At 40.0% G+C, this 24,810-nt stretch overlaps 1 protein-coding gene across 2 annotated transcripts; it reads right to left on the bottom strand.

Moving 5' to 3' along the window:
• Positions 1-218: 218 nt before the first annotated feature.
• LOC134674188 (alpha-aminoadipic semialdehyde synthase, mitochondrial) lies at positions 219-21,176 on the bottom strand. Of its 2 annotated transcripts, XM_063532325.1 has the most exons (20): positions 20,867-21,176; positions 15,114-15,260; positions 14,497-14,673; positions 14,046-14,198; positions 12,805-12,951; positions 11,273-11,351; positions 10,884-11,011; positions 9,333-9,484; positions 8,999-9,121; positions 8,337-8,508; positions 7,823-7,893; positions 7,361-7,485; positions 6,764-6,998; positions 6,311-6,447; positions 6,091-6,203; positions 5,335-5,503; positions 4,872-4,966; positions 4,227-4,428; positions 3,154-3,330; positions 219-2,141 (listed from the first exon to the last, which is right to left on the bottom strand). In XM_063532325.1, exons 1-20 carry the CDS (start codon positions 20,933-20,935, stop codon positions 2,023-2,025), a joined length of 2,790 nt encoding a protein of 929 aa, XP_063388395.1. In that variant the 5' UTR covers positions 20,936-21,176; the 3' UTR covers positions 219-2,022. The 2 variants fall into 2 exon arrangements, with proteins under 2 accessions (XP_063388395.1, XP_063388352.1); XM_063532282.1 differs by lacking the exon at positions 219-2,141 and having other exon boundaries at positions 2,893-3,330.
• Positions 21,177-24,810: the final 3,634 nt, after the last annotated feature.

Below are 24,810 nucleotides of genomic sequence, written 5' to 3'. Positions count from 1 at the left end.
ACGCCGTAGGTCCGTAGCAGGTCTACGAATGCAGATATTTTGGCTAGAGTTTTCTTATTCAAGTTTGTACCTACCTATGTAAAACTTTCTATCACACTAACACTTGAAGGAAAGTTGTAAGACTTAAAGAATGGAAGCGTAATTAAAAATTCGACATACTTTTATAAGTAATAGCTATTTTATTTATTTAGTTGCCTATATGTAGGTATATATAAATATAGTAACAGCACCAGTCATGGGACATTTAAGAGGGAATTTGGAGTATTTGTGATATTTCCCCAATACATGTAAATGGTCTACCGCTTAACGTATTAAAAGATGAAAGTCCTATCCGTCTTTCATGTTTCAGGCGTGTTGTATCAAAGATACTGCGATGAGTTTCCACGTACTTAACAAATTAAAACTATGCTTTTTTTCTCCAGTCATGGACACCAACGCTCCAGTGATGGGCCCCCCAGTAATGGACACTGCTCTATCAGTATAAAATATTAAAATAGGTCATCAGATCTGGTCCATGTTATCATAATATTGCATTATCATCCGATTTGCATATTTAATTACGAATACAAAATTTCAACTCAATCGGAAAGTGGCTCAAATTCGGCTACCAAGATTTGACCCACACTAACTAACAGGGCAAGTTAAATGAAAGTTTGGAAAAACGATATTAATTTATCCGAAGTCCGAGCATACCTCCTGGTTGACATATTTCGTAACTACATTTTACTTCTGTATTGTTTAAACATGAAATGATGGCATGGCAAGCATCATTATGTAAATTGTCCCATTATAGGAGGTATGCAGTTTTACGGCTCCTATAATGGGATTGGGCCAAATACCACTATTTTTTTACATCTGTGGAGTCACAACATAGTATGTTGTATACCTTATCTCATGGTAAATGCAATTAACAAAACACATTCTAGTTTTCATCAAGTATTAATTAATTAAAATTTAATAAATTAACTCACCTCTCTTAGCGAAGTTGTTAAGAATTCGTAGTGGTATTTTTTTTCAGTGACACGACAACTTTTGGGTTGACGCCAATTTCTTAAAAAACAACCAAATTTAATAAAAATTCAAACTGAAACAGCTCTAGGACTCTTATTTATGATAATATACAGGCAGTGTTTATAAACTACTTTTAGACACTTATTTTAGAGGATTTGTGGTTTTTTGTCCCATTACTGGTTCCACGCCCATTATAGGGTACACTACTATACACATCCCCTTTTTTCGTTCAAACAACATACGTGAATTTTAAATATTAGTTAATGAATTTGACTAATTCGTTGAAAGTGAAACCTCCCTTCGTATCATGCATGTTCATGAAGTACAAAATGCAATACCGATACCAGGACCCCTATTCGACAAGCGACGTTTGACGTATCGTGTTGATCTCCCGTTGATGTGGGAAAAATCATAAGTTCTCGAATACGTACAATGTCAAAATTTGACATTAACAATCCACAGTTAGGGTGACAAGCAAACTAAACCGAACCACCCTTAGTTTAGAGTTGAGTTTTGGTTGTACCAAATTATATTATCCACCGTTGATGGAATCAATACTCAGTATGCAATAAAATCAACTGTTGATTTGACGTGGATGCGAAATCTGACAGTTGTACGTGTCGAATTTGGCCCCTGTAATAAGTGTAATAACTTGTATTTGACTTAGTAAAAAAATTTCAAAGAGCCGTTCTGCGTTATCTGTCTTTGAGGTGTGAGTTCCTACGTCTAGTATCATCGAGTATTTATAGATAGAGTCGACTCTAACTTGGTTGGCCTGTTGAAGTAAGTCACAGATGGCGCCACCTGTTTTACCTGTCACTCCTACGAATACTGTCAAATTTTTGTTTTTTCTTTGGAATTTTATGGCCTGGAGAATAGACCAAAACTATAGAGACAAGTAAAACCTTTGCTAGCGCCATCTATCAAAACCTTTGACAGTTGCCAACCCCGTTCAGCGAGCGACACGTCCAGCGGAAGCTCATGCTACTATCCCGCTCTAACATATGACGTTTAGTTGAGAGGGCGGCTTATCTCGCGTGCCGTGACGCCGTGCGCGCGCAGCCGCGACAGCAGCGACTTGTACACGACCGGTGCGAAGGGAAGCACCACTCCTCGCTCTTGAATTTCACCTGCAACCGACACACATCACATCAAGACCTCGCTTTCATAAAATAATACATAAGTGAATAGTGGAAAAAATAAGGTTAAAAACTGCCAATTGCTCACTATACAGAGCGCTAAATGGAAAAAGTCCCTTTGACAGGAGCTGTATCCGAGATGATAATCGTATTTCGATAAATACGATTACATTTCGATTGCCGTTTGTCGACACAAACGCCAATCGAAAAATAAACGTGTATCGGGGTGGCGGGTGGCAGATCAGGGTGCGTAGCCAACATGCCAATCGAACTCCATAGCGAACGAAACGCAACTGTCACTGTCGCATAATATGGAAGAATGATAGCGAAAGTTGACTATACGCTACGTTGTGTAGCGTCACTTGGCTAGGCCTTCAGGTTAGTCTATGGTTGGATTTTCCGCCATTCAACATTACGGAAAAAGAGCACTTCACTGGCATATAAACACATTAACTCTCCACACTGACCGTCGATGATCATCTTGGCGGCGATAGCAGTAGGCAGCCCCACGGTGCGCGCCATAGCCGTGTCTCACGCCGGCTCGCCGCGGACAGTCATGGTGACCTCCCGTCTCTCCCTCTACGTCACAATACACACTCACCGTCGATGATCATCTTGGCGGCAATAGCAGTAGGCAGCCCCACGGTGCGCGCCATAGCCGTGTCTCCCGCCGGCTCGCCGCGGACAGTCATGGTGACCTCCCGTCTCTCCCTTTACGTCACAATACACACTCACCGTCGATGATCATCTTGGCGGCAATAGCAGTAGGCAGCCCCACGGTGCGCGCCATAGCCGTGTCTCCCGCCGGCTCGCCGCGGACAGTCATGGTGACCTCCCGTCTCTCCCTCTACGTCACAATACACACTCACCGTCGATGATCATCTTGGCGGCAATAGCAGTAGGCAGCCCCACGGTGCGCGCCATAGCCGTGTCTCCCGCCGGCTCGCCGCGGACAGTCATGGTGACCTCCCGTCTCTCCCTCTACGTCACAATACACACTCACCGTCGATGATCATCTTGGCGGCAATAGCAGTAGGCAGCCCCACGGTGCGCGCCATAGCCGTGTCTCCCGCCGGCTCGCCGCGGACAGTCATGGTGACCTCACGCCTCTCCTTGCGCCCGTCCCGCCATGTCACGCCAACTTCGTGCCGAAGCACCACGAAGTCTGTCTCGTCGTTGCCTGTAAAAAGGGAATACATTAAATCCCAACCGTCCATCGATCCTAACAATTCTATTACCTACTTGTTCCTTGAGCTGCCTATTTGTCACCTTTGTTTTCTTATCCTACTACACATCCATGCCAGATCCTAAGGTCCAAGGTCCTACCTACAGTACCTCTTCAGTTCGATGACATTTATATCCTATTTAATTGGAATAATTCAATTTTTCAACAACGCAAAATAAACTTTATTTCCTAAACTAAAGACAAATTATAGGTTAATTTCAGTGGCAAATTTTGGATTTTTCATTTGTATGGCCGGCCCTTAGGAGGTTATAGTACCAATAGGGAGCGGGTATGAACTATAGGGGGCTCGGAGTAATTAACGATGGAGCCGCCATTAACAGGCGTTCCCCTCTGTCGAAAATAGGCGGCCAATGGTCAACCTCATGTAAACCATATGTATGGACTGACGTTTATCTGACATGACGTACCGTACATTTGATGTGCCCCTCCCCCGCAAAAAACGGCAGACTATTTTGTACCGAAAATTTTAGACATGGCGTCTCCGTTGGTTATATCCTCCAAGATAGGGGGCAACATAGGAGCCGTCAGATTTTTAGCGCGAGGCGTAAATGTGAAGTTTATGCTTCCAATGTAGCTCACAAGATGGCGGAACCTACTATATGCACACGAAAACGCACAAGAACGGTAAGAATGGTAGGCAATTGCTTTGGCAATGTCCATATTTATGTTTCCGATTGAGGCTACTAGATGGCAACCCACCAACGCGCACGGTCCCTACACTGCATATGAATATATGTATAGGTACAGCTACTATGGTCAGTGCCTATGGTGGTTTTTGACCCATTGCCCTTTATTTAAGCTATTTTTCTCGCTGTATATCTATGCCTTACCTAATTTCAACTTGTTAGTCAAGTAATGGCTAACAGTGTCGAGCGGCGTGTTCTTCTTAACAATAACACTATCTTCCAGCAGCCCCAGAGACTCCAGCCCGGCCGCACCAGCGCCGCCGATGCGCTCCGTCAGGCGCGTCTTCAGGTTCTCGTAGAAGATGGAAGAGTCTGTGAGGCCTAGCAGCTCACAGGCGAATTGACGCTGCAAATTATGAAGTTTGTTACAAATGTACAGTCACCACACGGGATTGTTATGCCATTTTAGGGTTCTTGCTAAATTGGAAATTCTATATTAGCGTAAGTATTAAACAACCAATTTAGCTAGAACCCTAAATGGCGCAACAATCGCGGAGCGTGATGGTATTTATATGGCGTTGAAACTTAATTATGCTTGTAGAAAGAGAAAGGGATAATACAAGGACCTCTTTCCAGGCAGATGATGTGCCTGGGGACCGAAGTCCAATAAGTTTGTTATATAGAAGTTGCATTTTTTGAAACAGACATTCGAAACTTCGTAAGCGCGATATAGGAGAAGTACGGGCACAATTCAAATTAAAGTTTATATGATGTGTTGTTATATATACTTCTTTCCTCCTATACACGGTTCAATGACTTATACGAAGTTATGTAATAACAATAACATACCCAAGTAATTTCAGGTCCTTCTGGATGGAGTGAGGGGTGAGGGTTAGGGTCCACCAAGCCGAATAGCTGCATAGCGATCATTGTTTCGGCGAAACCTGAAAAGTATTGTTAGTTATGAAATGGCCAATGGATGACTGTTGATATGTCCTGAAAGCAATTATTTTAAAACTTTTTGGGGCCAGTTACGTGCATGTTTGATGTCGGTAAGTACCTTAATTGTTTTAAGAATGTCATCAGTAACTATTAGGGAGTGCTCCCGGTACCAGTTTTCTATACATGTAAACACGGTACCGGAGCCGAGAATTCCCGGTTCTCGCCATACAAACTCAGTACCGGGAGCATTCCCTAGTAACTATCCCTATTTACCTCTGTACCGGATGGTCCTTCTGAAGATGGTGTGTGTGTTCTCTATGGTGCACAACTTAGGTATTGCTAAGGTACATACATCAGTATCCGTATTTACCTCTGTACCGGATGGTGCCACGGAATATGGTGTGCGCGTCCTCGATTCCATACAGCTTGGCGTACTGCGTGCTGTCGCGGTTCGGAAAGCCCTCGAAAGCGAAGCCGGGTAGGAAGTCTAGTTCACGAGCTACAGACATCAGCTCGCCGCCGCTGAGCACCTCCACTATCTAACAATGTACAAGTGAAAAAACCGGTCAAGTGCGAGTCGGACTCGCTCACGATGGGTTCCGTACCATAATGCAAAAAAAAACGGAAAAAAAAGAAAAAAAAACGGTCACCCATCCAAGCACTGACCCCGCCCGACGTTGCTTAACTTCGGTCAAAAATCACGTTTGTTGTATGGGAGCCCCACTTAAATCTTTATTTTATTCTGTTTTTAGTATTTGTTATTACCTATACAGTATAGTATAAAATTTCAACTGTCTAGCTATCACGGTTCGTGAGATACAGCCTGGTGACAGACGGACGGACAGCAGAGTCTTAGTAATAGGGTCCCGTTATACCCTTTGGGTACGGAACCCTAAAAATCAGATTAGGTACCTAAATGTTTAGGGATTCAAATATTTTGAAAGTGACGCCCGCATAGTGGCTATGAGAGTTTGGAAGGGACGCATTGCTCGCTTGACTTTTTTGGGAGAATACTGCTATGAGCTATAATGACGTAGCATCGGTATCGGTAATGTAACTTTACAAGTTTACATTGAGAATGATAAAATTAGCTTAAATCGTTCGATAATTAAAAAGTATAGCTTACCTGCCCTCTGCTTAGGTATTTAGCTCCTGAGATTGTGTTGAGCAGCACGCCTCGCGGGTTCCACGAGAATTTGTACCTCAGCGCGTTGTCACTAAACTCAGGCGCCGGGAGACCTATAACAGAAAGTTTAAACTTTGAGTCATTTGATTAGATGTCAAAATGAGTTTGGATATCATCCGGAGCACGCTCACCATCAGAGTTATTACACAGCAAAACATACCCCCGCAGTAAGAAACGAAAGAGTCTACTCTTCCGCCATGGTTCTGGACGTCGTGGATGCACTCGAGCGCCAGAAGATGGTCGATGCCGGGGTCCAGGCCCACTTCGTTGAGGATCGTCACTCCGGCCTCCTTAGCTCTGTAATATGGTTAGCATACTTTAGTCGGCTCATTGATTGAAACCATGAAGAAATAAAGTTTTTGAAAAAAAAAACATTTTATGGTACAAGCTTTTATCGCTTACTGTTGGTACTTTTCTTTCCACAGGCAAACTCCACAGGAATACTCATCGATACAATTCTAACAACCCCAAACACTGCACTGTCACTGTGCTTATCACAGAGTTCCCAGGGCCATCTCCTGTCTCCATCATCAGATCAGCTGCATTTCATCATAATATTGGATTGTCATCCGATTTACAAAATTTTGGTAATAAAATATTAATAGGGTCTCACCGGCTATGTAACTCTTGAACCTCAGGCCTCACATAAGACGCCGTGACCATATGAGCTCCGGCTTCAATAGCGGCTCTCGCAGCGGCCCCGTGCAGTTCGTAAGGCAACAAAGACACCACGAGACGCGCGCGCGACACCATGGCGCGTAACGCGGCATCGTCGTCGGCTTGTAAATACGCGGAGCGTACGCCGTACCGCTCCGCTAGCGCGTCCGCCTCCTCCTTTACTTGGGACGCTAAAATGGTAAATTGTGATGTGTAGGTGGAGTGGAAGTGGAACCGATTTTTATCAGCCATCCTGTGGCCCTAATGTAACTGTAATAACACGGTCAATAAGAGCCGCCTTCTATTCGGAATAGTTGTTCAGACCTTAAGTTTATTTATTTTTAAACTTTATTGCACATACAAAAAGTACAACAGGCGGACTTAATGCCGTTATAGGCATTAAGTCCAAGCAAGCAAGTTTCCCATTTTTATTCCTCAATTTTAGTAGGTTTTTGTCTCACATTGGAAGAGTAGGAAATTTAATTGTCATTGACGATACATTAACAGATATCAATGGTGTAATCGAAGTAAGTCAGCAGCAATAATAACGTACCAATAGTAACAGAGATATTCTTCTCCTTAGCGAGGTACTCGACCACGGGAGCCGCCACCAGCCCACTGCCCAGGATGACCACCGAGTTCTGCTGGTCGTCACCCTCCACCTTGTGGCGGGATCGACTGCAAAAGGATTCACAAAATTATTTACCTACTCAGGAATTTTAGGAAGAATCGCATTCACTCCAGCGTACGTTCCAAGGTTTCTAAGATATACTTAAGTGAAAAACCGAAAAATGAGATTTTCTTACCCCCCTCTGCCTTCCAGCGTAGGGGCTACGGCCGGAGACTTTTGATAGGTTCACCTCCTAACTAGTTCAAACAAAGTTACGGAGTCAAAAATTGTGTTCCTAGCATTTCCCTCTAATACCTTCTTATTGCTTGGCCTATTAAAGCTACTGCTTTCTTCAATTAATTACTCAACATTTTGTAGGTAGGTGCATTACAGCGTTCGACTTACTTGTTTGATGATCGCAGTTCATTGATGTATTCGAAAGGCGGTGTCAGTTTGCCGTTGCTCGTGATTATGGCCTGTGAAACGTAGATTTTATATGAATATTAATAGTTATCAGTTTATTACAGAATATTTGAATAGTGCTATGCTATGCTATGCTATGCTCAGCAACAAAAAAGGAAAGACATTGGGATGACACGATAAATTAAGCTATATTATTGGCTTCCAATTACATCAGAAAACTGACACTAAGTAATACTTCGGACGTAACGTCGATATCTTTTGTCCATGATGGAGTACTCGTATAATCCTGCTCCATTTGCACTGAACCGAAAATAAAACGAAAACATTCTAACCCCCTTATTCATAAACGTCTACTAAAGTTGACAAGCCGATAATAATCGTTTGTCCCTTTCCATCATACCAATACGTCGGAAAGGAACAAACGATTATTATCGGCTTGTCAACTTTAGTAAACGTTTATAAATAAGGGGGTAAGTCTATGGCTCTTGTGACTTACTCCTTGAACCACGGGGGAGAAGTTGTGTTCCTCCAACGGCTGCGAAGCATCAGACTTCATGATGTCCTCAGCGTAGGGGAAGAGCAAGTCTCCGAAGAAGTCCGTAGACTCGCGCGGCAGCTGCGTCGGCATGTTGTCGATAGAACACACCAGCACGCCGGGGCCCTTGAAACTGAATACATCGACATGATGTAAGGTATAAATTTTAGTTTGGAACTTTGGAGTACGAAAATGACCTGTCAAGTCCTTGACAAATAAAAAAAATCTTTATATTAAGTAATGTGGAGAAGGTTGGAGGAGGCCTTTGCCAAAGGGCAAGCAGACAAAGATTACAAAAGATGGGAGATAACAGAGAGATAATGTGCTACTGTTCTTTGTTCTGAAAATAAAGGCTATTTTATTTTTATTTTTATACCTTAAAAAATAACCAACATCTTATCCAAGTTTTGGTCCTTCGAGACGGATATTAATCAGTGAGTTTTAATCATAATGAGGATTTAATTGTTCACGAAGGGTGTGAAGAAATTCAAGGTATAAGAAGAACCTGGTGGTAAATATTTTAGCCTTAAATCTATGTCAATGTTTCCAAAAAGAACTTGATCTATCTTCAGTCGAAATCGATTGATTTAAGAGGAAGGCAAAGAGGTGAAAAATTAACAAACCTCTTAGTGTCCTTATTCCGATCGGCGTCATATAGACAGAAGGGCGTGTCGATGGTGGTGCACTCGTTCATGAACTCGATGGAGCCGCCCGGATCCGCTGAGATGTCGCAAATGGCGAGCATTCTGGGAAAGATACAAGGAACTTTAAGGATAAGTACACGGAAGAAAAATTATAGATGATCCTCGTTGTATCTTCTTCTTTCTCGCGTTATTCCGGCATTTTGCCAAGGCTTATGAGAGCCTGGGGTCCGCTTGAGAACTAACTAACTTGACTCGTTGTGTCTGATTACATAATGCTAGATCTAGCGCCTTCAAGATTGCTGTTAGTACTGACCGGTGCGGCAGCGCGGGCGCGCCGATGCTCTTGGGCAGCCAGGGCGTGTTGGAGGGGATGAGGAGGTGCTTGGCGTCGGGGATGGTCAGCAACTTGGGGCTGTCCACCGCCCAGTAGATGCAGTTCACTAGGACAGACGTGTATGGCGCTATCTGTTGATGAAAACATGATTTTGCTAAGTAAGCTCACGTGGTGGGTATCACGTGAGTTTATTTAGCAAAAATATGTTAAAAAAATTTAAGACCTGATGAGTAGTATAGGTATATAGAAAGTGTATAAGTATTTATATTCACTTAGAACAGTTTTCTGCTCGGATACCTATGCCTATGGCAGCTGAAGGCAAAGCGACTTTCATTCCGGAGGTCGCGGATTCAAACCCCGGCTCGTACCAATGAGTTTTTCGGAACCTATGTACTAAATATCATTCGATATTTGCCAGTCCTTTATGGTGAAGGAAAACATCGTGAGGAAACCGAACTAATCCCAATATAGCATTTGAATAATTTTATGTTTTTTTAAATATATTTTTTTATAAATGAAGGGAGAGATGCTCTATTAAATTACAAAGATATTTGAGTGATCTACCGATTGTAAAAGTGAATGCAGTGCAGCGTAGGTATTTAGAAATCAAATTTTAAATAAGTCCGGAAATGGAAAAGAAATGTATAAGTTGGCGTTGAAAGTGAAATGAAATCAATAGAATGAACCTAGCTCACTCCATGACCGATAAAGTAGACTGCTATTCTGTTGTATTTGTTTACTACGTTATCTTATAGATAAACTGCAAGGGTAATGAGGCGCAATCTTGATGCACTGTGTGCAAGTAATCAGCTGTTTACCTTAAGCGCTGGCCTATTGAAAATAAAGTGGTACTTGTGCCGGCAATCAAATAAAATGAATGAATATGTAGATTGCACAAAGTAGATAATTTAAATAGGTCAGCACCGTAGACATTTTATGAACAAAAGTAAATAATTTAATAGAAATTAATTGATGTAAATGGCAACTTTGACAGAAACACATTACGCTGTAGTGCATATAACCAGAAGAATTCCTTAATGATAGTTTTCTTAAGTAAATTAATATCAATCATTTGTATACTTACCTACATTTAATTTTAAGGCTTGTTTGTGTTCCTAAATAAGTTGGTTGATACTTAGCTTAAGAAAATGCTTGCAACACCGTTCTGGGGTCCATGAGAAACTTTTATATACTTGGTCAAGCAGATCTTGTCAGTAGAAAAAGGCGCGAAATTCAAATTTTCTATAGTATGATAACCCTTCGCCCCTACGTTTTTTAAATTTGCCGCCTTTTTCTAATGACAAAATTTGCTTGACCAACTATACTTTGTATTTTTTGTAACAACTGCTTACCATGGTGCAATAAACGATATTATGATTATGATTATAAACTAATTGTTTTCCTTCGTATTTTCACGGAAACGTACGAACGTGTCTTAGTTATTATTTCAGTCAGTATTTTTTTGGGTTAAAATCCTGCCGGAAGCGTAATTTTTCAATTTTTTCCCTTAATAATAATTGTCTTATTTACCTTCTGCGCGAAGGTAGAGATGTATCGCTCAGGGTGTTCTTCGTACTCCTGCGCATCGTAGCCGCCGCCATTTTTCCTCTCCAGATGGTGCCGCCGGCGCACCTCGCAACCGTAGATCTTGTTTGGACCTGTAATCATTTATAAACATGTAAATAAATGTAGGAAAATTTATCTTGCAGAAATAAAAAGTACCTAAATACGAGTAAGGTAAGTTACCCAATGATTGGCTCTTGAAAGTGTATATGGCCCCAATTTTTCTAGGAAAGTCGCCAGTCACAGTCTGCCTCGAAAAAGGCTGAAGAGCTAATCATTAGAGTAAGAGGGTTCTACATTATTATGGTTTTCCCTAATATGAATTGAAAAAGCTGAGATTTTGAAGAACATCTTACTTCCGTGTTCCGCAACTTTTCTGAGCATTTCCGGTGGAACGTATTCGTGAGGTAGCTCGGAGAATATTTCTTGACTTCCCTGAAAACATACACATTCGTTAATTATAGTTTACTTATAGATTGATTTAATAAATAGTACGACGGCACTATAGGGGTGTACCCTTGTTTTGCCGACGGACTTTTCATCGAATATTATTTCATCGACAACGATTCATCGAAACGTTAGTACTAGTAATATTGTTTAGCGTTATTTTGTTTCATATACTATTTATTTCAATTTTTCTTACTGCGTAGAAATACTATTCATCGAATATTACTTGATCGCTGATTTGTTTCAAATTATTTTAATTGGCACAACTACTAAACATTGCAATTCATTTGTTCGACGTATTACTTTAATACATTTTTCTGTTGTAACAATTTTAGGTTTCGGTTAGGTTAGAACTGCGACCCCACACAGAAACGAACGGCTATCAAAGTCATTTTAGGTTAGGTTAGAACTGCGACCCCACACAGAAACGAACGGCTTTAAAAGTAGGTTTAGGTTAGGTTAGAACTGCGACCCCACACAGAAACGAACGGCTTTAAAAATAGGTTTAGGTTAGGTTAGAGCTGCGACCACACACATAAACGAAAGGCTTTTAAAGTGGGTTTAGGTTAGGTTTGAACTGCGACCCCACACAGAAACGAACGGCTTTCAAAGTAGGTTTAGGTTAGGTTAGAACTACCACCCCACACAGAAAAGAATGGCTTTCAAAGTAGGTTTAGGTTAGGTTAGAACTGCAACCCCACACAAAAACGAACGGCTTTCAAAGTAGGTTTAGGTTAGGTTAGAACTGCGACTCCAGACGGAAACGAACGGCTATCAAAATAGGTTTAGGTTAGGTTAGAACTGCGACACCACACAGAAACGAACGGCTTTCAAAGTAGGTTTAGGTTAGGTTAGAACTGCGACCCCACATAGAAACGAACGGCTATCAAAGTCAAATATTACATATTGAAATAATTTTATGCGTAATAAATTTTATTAAATGCAATCCAAAATGAAATAAGAAAACCCGTAAAGAAATACCACGATATAAACTATAAACGAAATAACTCGAGTGCCAATTAGGAGTCCCAGATTTAAATTTACTAGTATCAATTCTTCGACGCAATGACTTGTCGATGAAATGAAAATACTTGAAACGTTGTCTTCGAAATAACATTCGATGAAATGTCTGTCGGCAATTCAAGGGTAAACCCACTATAGGTACTATACCCCAGGCAAGGCGGGCACTGGGTCAATTATGAGATAGTATGAACGACCTCTTCACTCAGATTAGCATCCAGCGACCCGAATTATCTGCTCTCAGAAACCGAATGAAACAAACGGTGTGTTGGCCATTATCCTCTACAACGAGCAAAAATACTTCAGTAAGTAAGTAAATACAACTACGACATTTCCTGGGTCAGTTAAACGAAGGTGAGGATTTTTGAATCAGAGCGCTGCCGAGTACCAGTCCCGGAGTATCCGTCATACCCACACATACCTGGGAAACGTTTCCTGAGCCGGTAAACACGAAGGTCAGCGGTCCCAGGGATTTAGGCATCATACCGAGCGCCACCTCGTACCCGGCGTCTCTGATGGCTTGCCGCGCCATGCTGGAGTTGCGGTAGTTGTGAGCTGGTCCGATGTGCTGGAACATACAAGATGTATACATCTCTTTCTAATCAAACAGATAATTGGTCTTTCTAGCGAATGTAAATGAGAAAAGAGCTCCAAAGACTTAACTAATTGTTTTCAGCACCAGAGTAACAGTGGCTGCTATAGCAAACTGCTGGCTTTGGCGCTTACTGGGCTTTGCTCTGTAGCGTCTAGCACCACTCTAACCTTAGTGGTCGTTCTGTCATTACGGACGATTATGTGATGAGCAATGTGAGAACCATCCTTTGACACATTCCGAACATCGAATATGTATAAGGAAGAAGTGCTAACTATTGCATTGCAATCCCTTTTTTACATAAAGGTGATGGCCAACTAGATTGTTGCTTTGCTTGGTAAGCGGATACGCTTACGCTCAACCTAGAAACATTACGCGGTGTGACTGTGAAGTGTGATAGTGACACTACTTAAGCTAGGTTTACTTATGGATTTTTTATGAAAGACTGGTTGCACCAGACTGCTTTGATCTATAGATCTTCGTCTTACTTTCGTTAATAGGTCAATGTAGACTGAAGCTCAAATTGTCGCGTGGCAACACTTATCCACGAGTATCCAAGATACTAAGTACCTAAGGACATATTTTATTACCTATTACTGGCATTTGCCTTGATAAGATAGTAAATATATATACCTAATCTTTTGATTATTATAAAATAACGTACACCAAATTTTTAAGAGTTTCTTCAGAGAATCAACCGAATAGTAAACCTCCTCGTATACGAAGTCTGTCAAAAATGATCAAGTCCCCAGGCTTAACTGTAATGAAATGAAATTAAATAAAACGAATTTCCCTATATGTGGATTGTTGAAGGACAATTTTCCAAAGACTTTCCGCCACCAGAAGTAGTCTAGATAGTTTTCATCATCATCATCTCAGCCATAAGATGTCTACTGCTGAACATAGGCCTCCCTCTTTGGGGGGTGAATGCCATAATCGCCACGCTTGGCAGGCGGGTTGGCGATCGCAGTCGAGTACACCGAATTTGAGGGATGCTGCTGCCCGTCCACGGGTGGTCTTGGACGTAGTTTAAGGACATACCCGGGTCCCGGGTAGAAAGTTCTACATACCATGAAGGGCGTGTGGTGCCCCAGGGCCAGGAGTCGCAGCCCGAGTCCGTGTAGTATGTTGATCATGCCCGCGACGCCCGCGTACTTCCCAAACGCTACCACTCGGTTGCCTGCATCGTCCATCAACTTTTCGTAGTCTATCAGTCTGATGTTCTGAAAATATGCTCACTCATATACCTCATCTCTTCGCTACCTTCACATGGGCATATGTATTGAAAAATGCTTTGATTATTCATATTTTTTTATTATACAATAGTTCTTATAGTAACGAATCAGCCAAGCCACATGTTTTGACTAAGGTGTAGAGTTTGTGAAGTAGGGCTTGTAGAGTTAGAAGCTTGGCTGTACAAGAGATCTGATAACTTTTTGACAGTGCGAGCCTTAGGGTTTCGTCTTGGCAACATTTTACATGAAAATGTTTTTGTTGGGGTGCATCTCACGAAATAGTTACCTTAGCCAAAATGGCATCCAGCATGGGCATATTAGCTTCTTGTGCCTTGATGGTATGCGAAAAGAAGCAATAAGTCTTGTTCGGGATGAGGAGGTCTATGGGGGTCTGCTTCACGCCGAAGATCACGTTGGCTTCGCTGATGTCTTCCTGAATCACTGCGCCAGCGCTTATGTAGGACTAGAATTTAAGGCAAAATTTATGGAGTTAGACCAGGACAAGTCTGCAGCGATTTTGATAGCATAGACTGTGCAAGTTTTATTTTGATCTTTACTTGTATTAAATTATGGCGTTTAAAATAACACTTGCACAGCTGTGCTATCAAATTCACTGCCGAGTTAGCTTGGTCTGACTCTATTTAATTTCCTGGTTAGATCATATTCAATCGTAGGTAGGTAACTTATGACTACAATCATATGGAAAGTTCTTTTCTTTGATAAATCTGAACATTTATTACGCATTTTTTTTTCTATTTGTCGTCATTTTTCTATGCATGTGGCATGTGGGGTAATAAGCGCGCTGATTATGGGGTTGAAGATATGAAGCTTCCTGCGCTGGCCGCTCCCATACCGACTGGTCTACACTACACTCACTTCCAGAAAGTACTAATGACTATGTACCTGCATGGGGTAAGCGCGCCTGTTGGAGGGCTGCACGATGACCTTGATTCCGTTCCGCACGAAGCGATTCACGTTTAATGGAGAGAATGGCGCCCGCCGCTCCCATACTGACTGGTCTTCGCGACGGATGGCAATCACTTTCCGTGACTGTAACAGAAAGATAATTTAAGTCATTAAGTAATTTTCAGCCGATAAAAATACTAACTAAAATATTTGATCCCTACTGAACATGACGCTCTGTATGTTATTTAATACTTATACAGGGTGATTTCGGGGTCGTGGAGTAAGAGAGCCAGACATCATACAGAATCCAAAGATGAACCTGATGATGGTGTTAATTATTGCAATTATTGTTTATCACCAATAACGATGATTATTTTCCAGATGACAAGTAGGAAAAAACATTTTTGCATACAATTTGGTGACCCTTACTCAATGTGACGTCTTGTCGCTTTCCATACAGCATATGTCAAAAGTCATAGGGTGACTATAATTACTTAGTATAGTAACATTAATTTCACTTGAAAAATAAGAATAATTAAAGTAATTATGTTTTAATCAAATACTACCATAATGATAATGTGATAACAGAGTCAGAAAAGTGGTTCTGGATCACGACCGAGAAATCATCCTGTATGTTGGTATTGCAAACAAAAGAACTTGTCCACCCACATATTAACGTGTTGGTAACCTATTTGTTTGTATAGCAGAAACAGACGAGTGACCAATTAACGACCTTAATCTGTCAAATGTGAACCCTAATAATATGTATGTACTTGTTTTGTACAGTCCTACTGTAATATTCCAACCGCTAGGGAATTTTCCTATCACCTCATTTCGAAATGCATTCGTTAGGTGTAAGGTGTATTCGGGTAATACCGAACGTCGGATAATTCTGAAATTCAGATGAAAATCACCCTTAATTCCATCATAATAAAAGTCTAATTTCGGAATTATCCGACAGTTTTAGACATTCGGAATTACCCGAGTAAACCTTATGGGTATCAATAAATATTTTTGTCTATATGTACACCACTTATCATTGTTTAGTACTCGCAACACAAGCCTAATTGGCCTGACTATGGGACTATGTCGATTTGTGTAAGATAGTCCCATTTATTTATTTTTGTTCAATCGACTGAATATACAAGCATTAGCAAGCTGAAGTGGCAATGGGCAGGCCACATTGCACGCAGAGAAGATGGCCGATGGGGTCGAAAAGTGCTCGAGTGGAGACCACGGACTAGCAAGCGCAGCGTAGGACGTCCACCCACAAGATGGACAGACGACCTTGTTAAGGTCGCCGGAAGACGCTGGATGCGGGTCGCTTCCAACCGGCACATATGGAGATCCAGGGGGGAGGCCTATGTTCAGAAGTGGACGTCTTATGGCTGAGATGATGTGATGATGACTGTGAACAGGATGGCAAAAAAATAATTGCATCCCGTTGCCAGGGAGGGAGGTTCTGGGATTATACTGAGCGACTGTTACTATGGGATCAATCCCGAAATCGCGAAGTAAATTACACGACTTTTATCTTTTCGCACAGACTCTATTTGTATACAAGTAGATATAGTTAGCATCAATAGTACTGTAGCGAATGAAACAACACGCTAAAAGTATCGATCTGCCTCAATTAGCTCTATATTTAATTACAATGTTTCTACTTGATCGGAACTTCGGAACGCGTGTGTAAGTTCTAAAAATGTAACGTATTACATAGTTTTGCTAAATTATTGATAAAAATATACGCCCAGAAGATAAGGTAATATTGTCAACAAGTTTAAGGTGAGCATCGATACAAATTAGCTAAGTACTACGAGTAGGAGTTTGATTTCATTAATCGCCATTGACAACAAGATAAACGTAGTAAATAAATGATTACGATTACTTACAGTAAATCTACGGCAGGGCAAACGAAATTAACTCAGAATAGATTACCTATCATATGTATTTTGAAAAATATTGGGTATGGTATGAATAAATAGGTAGTATTAGCGGCTTTTTTTTATATTGCCGTTTGGTGAGAGTCAATCGGTCCTCGCTAGGAGTACGGGCCGCCGATTGCCTTTAAGTTTATATTATTTATTGAATGATTTTATATTATACATCCACCGATAGCTGGATCCGGGGCCGGGGTAGCCGAGGACGAGGGAGGAATTTGCCTCGCGCGTACAGTCACCTGCAATAATATGTTACACAACGAAAGCCGCAAAAATATCAGACACGATCTTATTTGTAGAGCCATAAGATCGCCTCATATATTTTTGCGGCTTTCGAAGAGTAACATATTATTGCAGGTGACTGTACCTATGCTCGCTCTGTGTGGACCCGGCTGATTAGCAAAAAAATCTTACCAACTTTGGTTTGATATATGTAGGCCAAACGACGGTGCCGACGATAGGTGGATTTACCCTAACTTATTAGGCACTTACATTTTTTGGACTACAAATTTAATTTAGTTTTTCCTGTTTTTTTTTTAATTTTACTGGTTACTTAGTTATTAGTGTTTTTTACATTCCTAAATTATTTATATTTTTGTACACGTAGGGTGTTCAATAAAAGCACCCCCTTGGAATTGTTTATTTTAAGTTTTTTTTTAATGCCATCGACTCATCGTAACATACAATAACGTAAACTCTTAAGATATATAAAATTGTGTTTAGGTAAGTACTACGAGTAGAAATTTAGAGGAACGCAAAAAAAGGTTTAAGTAAGTAACTATAATTACTGGATAACAGCACCAAAAGTAATTTTAAAATAAGTAATACTTGGAACAATTGAGACTAAGTACCTATTAAGTGTAATAACGTCAAAATAAAATGGTTCATAAGTCCTAAATATTATAACCTACTATCACCCGGACTAACCCTACATCCTTTCAGTAAAAGGGAACCTTCATCATAGATATACAAAATTGTCTACATACGCTGTGGTTCCGCGTAACGTTTGAAACCCTGTGAAGTGAAGATCGGCTTCGATCTTCGCAGGCGCCAGTTGACCTTACGAGACCGCCAATGGCTTTCCAGAGTTTCTTCAGCCAGCCTTCAGGCGCTACAGCCGTAGCGATTTGCTAAATAAACAAATGTTAGCCTTGTTTGACCTACTTAAATACAAAACTTTTTGATTGTGTGATGATTTGTCAGTTTCAGGACTTTCAGGTGTTGAGGCGTGGAAAGATCAAAGAACTAAAATAGCTACAGAATTCTGACTAGAGCTCGGAAATGACCTTACGAGAATTGTACCGGAAGCGACTCGACAGTGGACTCAACTCAAACTCAACTGAACAGCGCGGATATTGACAACATTTACGTTTAATGTCACCTTATATATTTCATGTGTTTGTATACTGTGTGTGTTGCAATGTTTAATTTCTCGGTGTATTGGCTTGTCTGTAATGCCGTGTAAATATATTGTTAAAAAAAATAAAATAAAAAAAAAACGTCAAATATGCCGCGCAAAAAGCAATTCATAGGCAGTTTCGGAAGCAAATCAGAGATGGTGCTTATGAGTTTCCATAAAATGCTTCAAGAGGGCTCTCTTTACCTATATTACTTACTTTACTCTTTGGCAAGAAGTTTGACATATGCTAATTATATTCTAGCCATCCAAAACTTTTACTGACCAGCAGTCACAACGTATTTTAATAGAGACGAGAGAAATTGTGTATTCGGTAAAAATAATTGTAAGTAATTGTAACATTTGTTGTGGCAATAAATGATTAACCTATCTATCTAAATATTCAAAGCTGCAGGTACTGTGTCAGTCATATGGACCTGTATGATTCCATCAATTAAATACAAATCATTGCATTCGCCTCTCTAAAAACTTAAAGACTTGCAGTTAGACAAATAGCTATGTGTTAGGAGCAAATACTTTGGGGTACCTACAATTATTAATTTCGCGTAAATTTTCTTAAACAATGTCTTTAGGATACAAACAGAAAAGCTTAACCTACTAATGTAAATATAGTAGTGTACCCTATGATGGGCGTGGAACCAGTAATGGGACAAAAAACCACAAATCCTGTAAAATAAGTGTCTAAAAGTAGTTTATAAACACTGCCTGTATATTATCATAAATAAGAGTCCTAGAGCTGTTTCAGTTTGAATTTTTATTAAATTTGGTTGTTTTTTAAGAAATTGGCGTCAACCCAAAAGTTGTCGTGTCACTGAAAAAAAATACCACTGCGAATTCTTAACAACCTCGCTAAGAGAGGTGAGTTAATTTATTAAATTTTAATTAATTAATACTTGCTGAAAACTAGAATGTGTTTTGTTAATTGCATTTACCATGAGATAAGGTATACAACATACTATGTTGTGACTCCACAGATGTAAAAAAATAGTGGTATTTGGCCCAATCCCATTATAGGAGCTGTAAAACTGCATACCTCCTATAATGGGCAATTTACATAATGATGCTTGCCAATGCCATCATTTCATGTTTAAACAATACAGAAGTAAAATGTAGTTACGAAATATGTTAACCAGGAGGTATGCTCGGACTTCGGATAAATTAATATCGTTTTTTAGTGTGGGTCAAATCTTGGTAGCCGAGTTTGAGCCACTTTCCCGTTTTCCGATTAAGTTGAAATTTTGTATTCGTAATTAAATATGCAAATCGGATGATAATGCAATATTATGATAACATGGACCAGATCTGATGACCTATTTCAATATTTTATACTGATAGAGCAGTGTCCATTACTGGAGCTTTGGTGTCCATGACTGGAGAAAAATAGCATAGTTTTAATTTGTTAAGTATGTGGAAACTCATTGCAGTATCTTTGATACAACACGCCTGAAACATGAAAGACGGGTAGGACTTTCATCTTTCAATACGCTAAGCGGTAGACCATTCACATGTATTAGGGAAATATCACAAATACTCCAAATTTCCTCTTAAATGTCCCATGACTGGTGCTGTTACTACATATATATCTAGGCCTATTGAGTAAGTATGTATTTATTTACGAGATATTTTCGACAAGTTGTTTATGAATTCTTATCGGTAATTATATATATACTCATTTATAAATCTGATAACAATCAAATACCTAATCTAACGCTTATTTACCAACGGTAATCGCTATAACATTTCCTAAAAAAACGAAGACCTTTAGGAATCCATAAGTAGGTAAGTAACAATATTATTTTCAGATAGGTAATTTTTTTGCATGATTGTGATATAGAAATTATCAGGGAACGTAGTAGATTTACAGCCAATCATATTATCTACTTTTTAACTTCTTATATAGAAAAATATAGGAAGCACATTCACTACCTCATACATATACCTATTTACCTTAGCATTTTAATAAACTACATTTGTTTGAGTAACAAGGTAGGTACTAGCATATGTCTAATGGCCTCAACGATGGCTACTCGTATTTAGAAACCAAGTTATGAATGTGGATATTTAATAAAATACCGTTTGCATAGGTATATTTTTTACCTTATATATAGGAGAAAATAGGTATTATAATGATTCACTGAGCTGCCCTCAAAGCCAGGTGACGTATATTTTCTATCGTAAATAAATAAAAGTGATCTAAGTATGTAATTCGTTTCATAAAGCCCACAAACGATGTAAGTAGTTATAGGTAATTTGGCCAGGGCTAAAAACCCTTTAGAAAAAACTTGACGGACGAACATAATACGAGTACACCAAAACAGTTCACACGTCACGTCACCAGTTTAAAATACACCAAAATTGTTTATATTTCACCAGTTTTAAATTTAAGCACTTACTTTTGCTGTCGAATAGTATGCCATCTGATGTATGCGCTTCGAGCGCAGCGCGGCTGTTTTATGTAACATCTTCCTATTATAATTAATACTTATACTAAATTGGTAATATAATGAGCCACAGATCCGATGTGCTTCATACGAAGCGCGTGGGTAAACTATTTGTGTATAATCTTATTTAGAGTAAGGAGCTCCTTAGTTGAGAATAACAATCGACTGACGTTATCAATTCGTGATAATGATAGCTCATTATATGTTTGATTCTCGGCCTGGAGTCCGAACAATCATATTTCATTCATAGCGGGTCTTGCAGTATCTATTTCATATCGGAAATAAAAATATTCGGTGACCTCAGCAGCTTGAGCGAGCATGCATCATTTGCTGCACAAAAATAGTGCTTGAAAATTTACCCTCATGCGTTTTGTGTTGGGGTGAAAAGTTGTGTGCAACACGAGACCAAGTTATTTGCACCTCATGAAATTGACTCTCTCCGTGCGACCATTCACTTGTCCGGGTCACTAAAGTAGCGCTTTCTATTTTCCTGTAGATCTACGTGACACTCGGAGTTTCTAACATCCATACTCTACGGTAACCATTTGACTCGTAGCGCACGCTACGACCCTACCAACCCGAATCACGGAGAATTAGTGAGAGATCCAAAGCCAAGTTATGGGTCGCACAAAGAGCCTCACTCTGAGCAAAATACTTTAGAGACCTTTGATTTTAAGAGGGGCAACTAACTCAAGCCTGCATTGCTAATAGAACTCCACAGGCGTTTATTAAAATTGCATTAAAGTAGCTAACACACTATCGCACCGCACCAAGGTCATTGTGGGACGCACCCATAAGTAAGAGGGAGAAAGAGATATCGCTTTCTCCCTTTTACTTATGGGTGCGTCCCACAATGACCTTGGTGCGGTGCGGTAGTGTGTTAGCTACTTAAAATTCCTTTTCTCAAAAATGGACGGCAAAGTCGACTTTGCCGTCTAAAAAATAGGTCGCGAAGCGCGTAGTTTATGGTCAGTCAAAAATTAAAAAGTTAAAAACATTGCAGTCTCGATTTTGGGACTGCAATGTTGCATACAAATTCCATTATTCGTCGAGTTCCAAACTTTTTAAAAGTTGAAATGGCCATATCAAATGAAGGCACAGGCCCATTAAACAGCCAAACAGATGATTAGTACCGCGACTATTTAGGTGTCTCAAATAGGTTGGCGTATTTTCGGCAGAAAAATACACTTCAATTTTTCATTAAAAAAAATAAAAAGGCGGCAAGGGCTTTTTTTTGTGAAAATATATACGTAAGAACGTTGTTTTTGTAAAATATTTCTATGATATTTATATTTCTTGCACCATTTTTAGGGTTCCGTACCCAAAGGGTAAAACGGGACCCTATTACTAAGACTTCGCTGTCCGTCCGTCCGTCCGTCCGTCCGTCTGTCACCAGGCTGTATCTCACGAACCGTGATAGCTAGACTGTTGAAATTTTCACAGATGATGTATTTCTGTTGCCGCTATAACAACAAATACTAAAAACAGAATAAAATAAAGATTTAAATGGGGCTCCCATACAACAAACGTGATTTTTGACCAAAGTTAAGCAACGACGGGAGGGGTCAGTACTTGGATGGGTGACCGTTTTTTTTTGCTTTTTTTTGTTTTTGTTTTTTTTTTCATTATGGTACGGAACCCTTCGTGCGCGAGTCCGACTCGCACTTGCCCGGTTTTTGAGAAAAGCACTATATATGATTCGGCTGGAAGGCTACTTGCTGGCTTCGGATTCAATTAAACGGACTCCCAAGGTCGTCCGTTTAAAACGAATCCTTAGCCTGCAAGTAGCTACTTCCGAGCCTCGACAATAATGTACTATTTTATTAGATAGAGTGGATTATTTTAAACGATTTAAAATTTTAAATATTTTAAGTCGTATTTACTTGTACTATACTTAAAAGAAACAAATGGTAAATCGCCTCGGTTAAAATTCGTATATATTCAATGCTCTTATAACCTTTCCGGTCAGCGACTAGGGAGTATTACTGCAATGTTATGGCTCCTCTACACGATGGGCCAACGCCGGCCATTCCAAGGGACGCATTTATGCGTTAGAGGGAGCAAGTGATATTGCTATCTCATTCTACCGCATGACTGCGTCCCTTGAAGTGGCCGGCGTTGGCCCGTCGTGTAGAAGAGCCATTAGGTGCTAAACTTGGTCAAGCAGATCTTGTCAGTATAAAAAGGCGGCAATTTTGAAAAATGTAGGCGCGAAAGGATATCGTCTCATAGAAAATTTGAATTTCGCGCCTTTTTTAAACATACTAGGCCTTAACACAGAATAAATAATAGTACTACCGTACAGAAAGGAAGCTTCCTACCATAGACCTATAATATATAGAGACGGTGTCTCAGCGAGCTGTCACTGTTGCCACTTTTGTTTAGTGTACGATTAACAATTTAACACCACCTTGCTGTAGCCATGTCGATAAAGTCATATCGATAAACTATCGACATTTCTTACAATTTTAATTTTACTTCAAAGGTTTGACGATATCTAAAATGAACAAAAACGCTTTTATTCTTTATTGTGGTTATCAGATCACAATTTTATCGTCACGCCCCAGCAGGGAACCAAGGGAAAGTTCAGATATTTAATTAAAATACATAAATACCTACTAAGATAAGATATGTGTTCCGCAATAATTGAAATATTTTATTATATTCTAATATATTTATTATTCATTAGCATTTCAAATATGTATATGTTTAACGAAGATATTGAAGCTTCAATTAATAGCTATTTCGTTCCGCTGTGTAGCGTTTATCGATATATAATATGATTAAAATCGACTTTTCACATCCCTAAAAGAGCACACATACACGTTTTTACGCACACATACACAACCTGGATGCATCAAAAAAGGCAACACTCGATTTGAAGTTCACCTTGTCAACAGTATGGTTGTCCTTTTTTGACAAATGGCATTTTTAAAATAGCGAGGAGAGAGAAATTATACTAGTTGCTGCGCCGTCAAAGAGAACAGAAAGCGTAGGGGCCTTGCTTCCTACAAAACCGAAGTTTGACAGCGGTTCAGGGTCGAATCATGCTATCCCTTTCTAATATATGACACTATCCCTTTCGGCTATTTAGGGTTGTCAAAATTCAAGTGATTATCTTATCTGTGGTCGTGCACGCAGAAGGTAGTCAAGTGGTGCCAACCCTAATAATTGCTCGGAGCAATGCTGAGCCGAGCGGAGCCAAGTTTGACCGATCTCAGGAGTTTCGCACCCCTGGCCTTAAACAGTTTTTTGACAAGTTTTCACTATGACTTTGATGCATCAAGGCGATATCAAGGCGGTTTGTTTGTTTACATTGTATCTGCCTCTCTATCGATCGAGTGATAGAAAGGCAGAGAGCCTACCGCCATCGCCAACCACGTTTGACGTATTGCTTCCCTGTCACACTTACGTACGAATTTACAAGTGCGACAGAGTGGCAACACGTCGAACGTGGTTCGCGGTAAGCCCTCAGAAACCGAATTTTCGACTGTCGTGTTTCTCGGTAGGCCATATGATTGACCTAGTGACGCCCTCTACGCAGAGTTTTGCGTAATATTCCCTATTGTTTGCGAAGTATTTGCGCAAGTCCACCTAAGCCACCTTTTTTTTATCCAGCAGAGCAGCATTAAACTGCAAAACGTAATTCAAGACTAAAAAAAGTAAGAAATGTTGCCACTTTTTTACTAGCGCGTCTTGTATTTATGTAAAAATAAGTAAACAAAAGTACTTTTTTAAATCGTAGGAGTAAAGTTACTAATAAATAAATTATCTTAACGTGATTATTTATCAAAAGGAATTTACTATTTTACAAACAAATTATTGCAGTGGCAACATTGTGCCAATTTTTTAGGGTTCCGTACCCAAAGGGTAAAACGGGACCCTATTACTAAGAC

The sequence above is a fragment of the Cydia fagiglandana genome, chromosome 1 (assembly GCF_963556715.1).
Source record: "Cydia fagiglandana chromosome 1, ilCydFagi1.1, whole genome shotgun sequence".
NCBI classification, from domain to species: Eukaryota; Metazoa; Arthropoda; class Insecta; order Lepidoptera; family Tortricidae; genus Cydia; species Cydia fagiglandana.
The sequence above is the reverse complement of the archived record's forward strand: the minus strand, read 5'-3'. Positions and strand labels throughout refer to the sequence as shown.